The sequence below is a fragment of the Cajanus cajan genome, chromosome 5 (assembly GCF_000230855.2).
Source record: "Cajanus cajan strain Asha chromosome 5, NIPB_CcT2T_4, whole genome shotgun sequence".
Lineage (NCBI taxonomy): Eukaryota > Viridiplantae > Streptophyta > Magnoliopsida > Fabales > Fabaceae > Cajanus > Cajanus cajan.
In genome coordinates this window covers 19,685,031-19,691,858 of record NC_138521.1, presented here as the reverse complement: position 1 = coordinate 19,691,858, position 6,828 = coordinate 19,685,031, and the positions used below count along the sequence as shown (strand labels likewise).

Sequence of the window (6,828 nt, the reverse complement as noted above, 5' to 3'; positions counted from 1 at the left end):
TAAATAAATAAAAAATTCTTCTAATTTTATGTATTTTTATATTTTAAAAATTTATTTTTTTGAACTATTATTTAGGCCCGCGGCGGTCTGTTATCTGCGAATTTTGGCGGGCTAGATACGGACTTAAAAAATAAGTCTATTTATTTTACGGACTGGACTTATCCAGCCCATATAAAATGCGGATTTTACGGACTGAGTCTTAAACGGGTCAGACCAGTCCGTATACCCACCCCTACGTACAAGCAATATTATAATCAAAAACTCAATCACCTAATCTTGATCCCACAAGATTACACAAACAATAGAATTCTTACACCTCAAGCATCCACTTAAGAAAACCTATCTCAATATTTCTCTTAAACTTTTTCTTGAGATACCCTTATTTCAAAGAGTCACATACCCAGTCATACAAAACAAAAGGTTAGAGATTAGAATTGATATACCTAATGTGTAGAGTAATATTCCACAAAGATTAGCTCAATAATCTTGAAGTTCTTGAATTTCTTTTTCAAGAAGACATCTTTCTTGTTTTTCAGACTTGCTCTTGAAAAGTTGTTTTGAAAATTTGTTTTGATCTTCACTCAAAAATGATTTCCAGATCTTGAAAATGTTTTTCTTTTTTCCTTTCTTTCTCTAATCAAATATGTCATCCTTCTTTTAAGTTTATGAAAAAAGTTATATTTATAGAGAAGATAAGATTTCATCATTAAAAACTCATAACAGTAGTAATCTATTACCAATAATAGGTAATCTATTACCAGTTTTTAATGAAACTGAAATCAGTTGAAACAAGAACTGTGGTAATCGATTACTAATTTTGGTAATCGATTAACACGTGTTCTAGGAACCATAAAACTCAGTTTTCAACATATGTAATCGATTACTAATGTTAGTAATTGATTACTAATGTTAGTAATTGATTATCTTGATACTTTTTCAACTTGTTTCACTTTTTTCACTCAAAAGTCACCATGGTAGTCAACTACATCAATAGGTAATCGATTATCATAGAGAGAACTTTGAATTCAAATTCAAAACTAAGTTTCAGTAATCTATTACCTCATAATAATTTATTACATGACTTAACCTTGAATTCTTTTGAATGAACCAAGTTTCATTTTATGTCAAAACACTTTGTAATTTCTTACATTATGTTTTCACATGAAATGAGAAATATTTAGTTTTATGCTTTCTAAAACAAGATGTAATTTTAAAATTAATTCATTAAGATAATATTAATAAGCAAACACATTCATACCTAAGTCTAATTAACAAGCAATACAATATCCTTTTCAACATATAGGCCATAAAATATATAAAAAAAAACGAAGCAAACTTATCACAACTAATGCTAACATCATCAAAACTAAAACATCTTCAATTTTCATGAAGATCTTCAAGAGAGATTTCAGTAATTAACTCAACAATCTTCAATAATTCCAACAAATATAGTAAATACTTACACATTTTATCAATATACTAACATATATTATATTTATTATATAAATAAAAATAAATTTTGACGACAATTTTTATGTTAAAATATGTGTCATATGACAATTTTCTTATAATAATAATTTTTTTTAGATTGAAATCCTAAACATTTTATCATGCATGGATACCCATTGTGAGAGCAATTCTATCCATCATGGTTGGGCGGTACACTAAATAAATCATATTTCATCTGAAAGAGAAAATTTACAATAACACACTGAATTATTTACTTCTAGAAGCAAGAAAATTTATAATATATAAACTGATAAGTTGCACCGGACAAACACAACTATAACAATCAACTTCAGACACATGCCAATTATTCTTTTCTTATTATAGAGGTGCATATGAAATTGTCTTCAGTTCCTTCATATGAAACATAGGCTGTCTCAAATTAAATTCCACAAAATGCCTTGATTCGACTTGTACATTTTACGGCTTCTTCTGTGAAACGGAAACCAACGTATGCATAATGGTCAAATGGCTTATAGCGTATAGGATGCTCCTCGTCGACTAGATCCTCTAATGTCTGCACCTTTTTTGTACTGTATGATAGTAATCCCAAGGAGTACCTCATTACCTTCGATTTCAAGATAACACGATGTTCACAAGCACGTATCCTTTCACTACTCCATACCTAAGCCAAGAAATGAAATATTTGTCAAATCAAATGTTCTGAAATTTGGAAATACTGATTCCATGGCTACAAAACTAAAACTAAAAAGCTTAGACAATAAAATTTAACTAAATGTATTTTAAGTTTAAATAATTTGAAATAAATTTTGTTTTAGATCCTCTCAAATCTATTTTTTTTAACTCTTATAAAATATTCAAAAAAAACATTTTTATTAGTCACTCTAGACTTCCAATAACATATTTCATGTAACCCTTTTGTTCATAAGAATGCTAATAGATAAATAAGTAACATGATATATTTTTTTTTCTTTTACAGATTTAGTTGCAACATTTCAGCATAAGGACTAAAAGCAAGTCTTTATTGTTTTTTTTTTAATTACAACGACTAAAAATAAATTTAAAATTTTAAAAATTAAAAACAAATTTACTTTATTTAAGCGATTAAAAACATATTTAAATTTATATTATACTATGGAATTATTGTATAGAAGCATACCATAAAGGCATCACCAGCCATGACACAAAACAAAGGTGAGGCATCAACACCAAACCATTCTCCATCTTTTAGTTTAACTTCCAAGCCATCTACCCTCTGATGCAATATGGTTATGAAGGTTGAGTCTGTATGAGAATTCACTCCCACGTTGCTCTCATCCATCTCAGGTATCTTGTATTTGTAGCTTCGAAAAGCATAATTGGTTGATTCGAGGAATGACTCGCATTTCAGCTTGTCCAAGTCATAGCTATCAAACACCATTTTCTTCACGGTTTGGTCTAGTTCTTTTAACAACTTTGCATACTCGTTGACACTTTCACTATTCACGAGAAACAAAATACGTAAGAAAAACACAATTACATCTGATGATTAATGGCTAAATAACACTTTCACTTGTTTTAATGGACTAAAAATATAATCAAATCTTTTTAATTAACCCAAATTAATTTTTTATTATTAAAAGATTTAATTTTGACCCTTTAATTTTTAAAAGCAATTCAACATGATTTTTTTTAGTAGAACTGAGACTGAGGTCATTAACTCTTTATACAAGTGATACAATAAAAAAAATGATATGTATTGTACAAAGGCCAACACCGTTTAAAAATCATATTGCAAGTTTTTTTAAATTTAATGATCAAATTTAACCTAATTGAACCAATAGAATAAAATGAGGTGTGAAAGAGTAATTTAAACATGATTAATCAATAAACAAACTAGACACAAATATGTACAAAAAAGTGGAAATTTAAATACCACAAACGATGATTTCCTTCTGGCCACATAACGTGTGTGAACTTTTGACAGTCTTCAATACTGGAAGGATTGTCAATGGCAAAAGATTCAAATAAGGGAGATGCAGGTACTTGCCCAGTGTAGCCATGGTTTGGTTTATCACTTGTTTTTTTCCTTTTTGTTTCCAAGGGAAGACCAAAGAGTTGTTCCATTGCATAGTAAACTGAGTTGAGAAGGTGTGGACCAACCTTGTCGTAGCGTGCTAGGAAACAACCATGCTCCTCAAATCCTCTCCGCACCACTTTACAGGCTTCAAGCCATGCATCGCCACCCGGCTTCATGTTCTCATCGGAGAAGTCAACAACACCAAGTGGAGACTCGCACACTCTTTGGGTCGTCATAATATGTCGTACGTACCCTAATAAATGCCTTTCAATTTATATTAATTAATTAATTAATGGCTCTCCTTGTGTAAACACTATATAATAATATAAATCATGGTTGTGTGTATATAGATAGGTCATTGATTCTATAAACAGGAGTATGTCTAGGAAATTTGAGAACTTAGACAATATTTTTATAACTCATACTCTAATATAGTTTATTAGTTTTATTTTATTATAAAACCATTTTGAAATGAAAATTTCTTAAATTTTGACAATCACACAATTTCGATATCACAATTCATTTAATCATTATCTCGTAACATAATTGTTTTCAAATTAAAATATAAAAAATTGAAAATATCTTTCAAAAATGGAAACAATCATTTTTAATATAGTTTAATACTTTGAATGTACATTCATGTTGATTTTTTTTTAATATTTTCTAATTTAAAAAATAGTTAAGAGCAATGATGTCAAACTAATCCTCACTAAAACTTAAATTTGTTCATAATTAATAGAATTGCTTTCAATTTCTTCTCTTTTAGAATTCTCAACAATTAAGATTGATATACACAGATCAAAGTGATTTTATATTTTAAATTTTGTTCAAATAATCTATGAATATCAAAATAAACTATTTAATATATACGCAAAATGATCAAAACTATTTTTATATACGAACCAAAGAAATTAATAATATGCATGTCTCATCACCATCACTTTTATAAAAGTAGTTTTTATAGATCATATATTTTTTTTACAAATTTAATATCTATATTTATTTCAATGTTTTTTTTTTAAATTAAAGAAAATCTAAACTATTTATTATAACTTGATTGACATAATCAACTTCTCAAATAATTTATATCAATAATATATATATATATATATATATATATATATATATATATATTCAAGTACTTAAATTTTATAATCTTACTAACAAATCAACCATAAATAATTTAATAAATTGTATAAGCTAATATTTTTTCAATAATTGATAGAAAATTAGAAGTTATTGAAGGGCGCCTAAGAATGTGGCTTTGATTGCCTTAAGACAGCCACGACCCTATCCATGTGATCGAACTGTATTGCTTAGTATAGCATAGACTTGCTAAGGTTAGTTACAGGAAATTTAAATCATAAGTTCAAAATCTCGTCATCACCTTTTACATAAAAATACAATAAAAATTGGAGCTACTTAATTTAAGTCTCTTAGACAAGTGAGTGGATCTTTAAAAAAATAAAAAAAAATACTCTTAAGATGATATATTCATTTTGATAAACAACTTATTTAGGATATTATTTAATAAACTCTTATGTAATAAAAATTTATATTATTAGTACTTAAAGTTCAATAAGTTGTTACATTTTGATATACATATTAACAAACACTTATATAATTTTAAAGTGTTTGAATATATCATTATTGAAGTATTTATAAGATGTTATTTTACTTTAAAAAAATTTTAAAAATTGTAAATTGAAAATAAAATAAAAGACTTAAAAATATTCTTCAAAATTAACTAGTTTTGATTTTAGTCATTGTAAAATTTTTTCCTTATTTTTCATCCTTCTAAAATTGAACTATTATTTTTAGTCTCTAATATTTTGTGATCATTTTTAACTACATTTCGTACATTAAAAGATTAAGTGAACATTCTAATTATTACATATATACTGTTAGTGATATTATGTCAGTATTCAATGTTTCTAAAAGTTCGTATTATATCATTAAAATATTTGTTATTCATCTACTTTAAAATAACTACTAGGGACTAAAAATAGTTACTTTAACAATTGATACACATGATTCTATAACAACAATTAAAAGTTACTTTTACTTACATTAAAGATACAATATATGATCCGGTAAAAAATATAAATATAAATTATTGTGATAATATATATATATATATATATATATATATATATTTTGTTGAATTTCATTTAAAATTAACACTAAAATTATATATAATAATAATGTTAAATAAATATGTACTTATATATATTTTGTATATGCAATGACATTTTATGTATATTACGGTATATCCTCAGTCATATAACTATTTTAATAATATTAAATAATTTTGTTACTATACATGCACAAAAGGTTATATTTGAGGAACCTGTAAGAAACCAACATACGAGTATCAACGTTTTTTCACAAAGGCCTTCTTAAGTGCCTTTCCAAGTTTTGCTTAGTTCTAGTAGTCAATGCATCAAATCCAAATATTGTCAACCACCATATCATATACTTTATTCACACCCTATAACTATCATCCAATTTAGGGAGTCCAATGTTATGAGATATGAAACCAAAGCATTGAAGCTCCTATCAGATTCAGCTTTAATGGAAACTACAAAAATTCAATTCAATTTATTACTATTAGGGAAAAAAAAAGATTTTTTAGGGTTGAACTATGTTTAAATCTATTATTATGAGAATTAGTACTACTACAAATATAGTAGTAAACAGAAATTTTTCTATCTGGATATGAATCAAAACCAACGACACTTGAAACATGACAAAAATAATGATCAGAACATGGAGAAGGTTAGGGGAGAGAAGACCACGGTGTCACCTTTGGAGAGAGGTTATGGCTTCGATGTGGCCGATGACCTTGCCGTGTTGTCGTACGAGACGCTAAAGGTGGTGATGGAGTTGCGGCGGAGACGGAGGCTTTTGACGGAGGGAGAAGGAGTGGTGGAAGGTTATGACTTATGAAGCAATAGAGAGAAGGAATTATATATTAGTTGAAAATTTACCTGCAATAAATTTTCAGTGTCACTCTAGATTTTTTTTTAGTTGCCTTTGGACGATGTAATGGGAAAAAAATGACTGATTTTTAAAGAAAAATGAAAATAAAAATTATTTATGTAATGACAAAATTTGAAGATAGATATTTTTCAATAAGTTTATGCAAAGGTTAAGTAATAAATTATAATTGTGTTTAACAAAATAATAAAAAAAAACTTTTTAAATTACTCGTAATATATTTTATAATTTATTTAAATATTTTCATAAACACTTATATATGAAATAAGATAAATATAAATAAGTTGTTTATAAATTTTTAG

At 26.8% G+C, this 6,828-nt stretch overlaps 1 protein-coding gene across 2 annotated transcripts; it reads right to left on the bottom strand.

The window, feature by feature from the left end:
- Positions 1–1,784: 1,784 nt before the first annotated feature.
- On the bottom strand, positions 1,785–6,484 carry LOC109805583 (putative 2-oxoglutarate-dependent dioxygenase AOP1). Of its 2 annotated transcripts, none has more exons than XM_029273009.2 (4): positions 6,333–6,484; positions 3,383–3,790; positions 2,627–2,945; positions 1,785–2,131 (listed from the first exon to the last, which is right to left on the bottom strand). In XM_029273009.2, exons 2-4 carry the CDS (start codon positions 3,760–3,762, stop codon positions 1,889–1,891), a joined length of 942 nt encoding a protein of 313 aa, XP_029128842.1. In that variant the 5' UTR covers positions 3,763–3,790; positions 6,333–6,484; the 3' UTR covers positions 1,785–1,888. The 2 variants fall into 2 exon arrangements, with proteins under 2 accessions (XP_029128842.1, XP_020223316.2); XM_020367727.3 differs by having other exon boundaries at positions 3,383–3,779; positions 6,333–6,480.
- Positions 6,485–6,828: the final 344 nt, after the last annotated feature.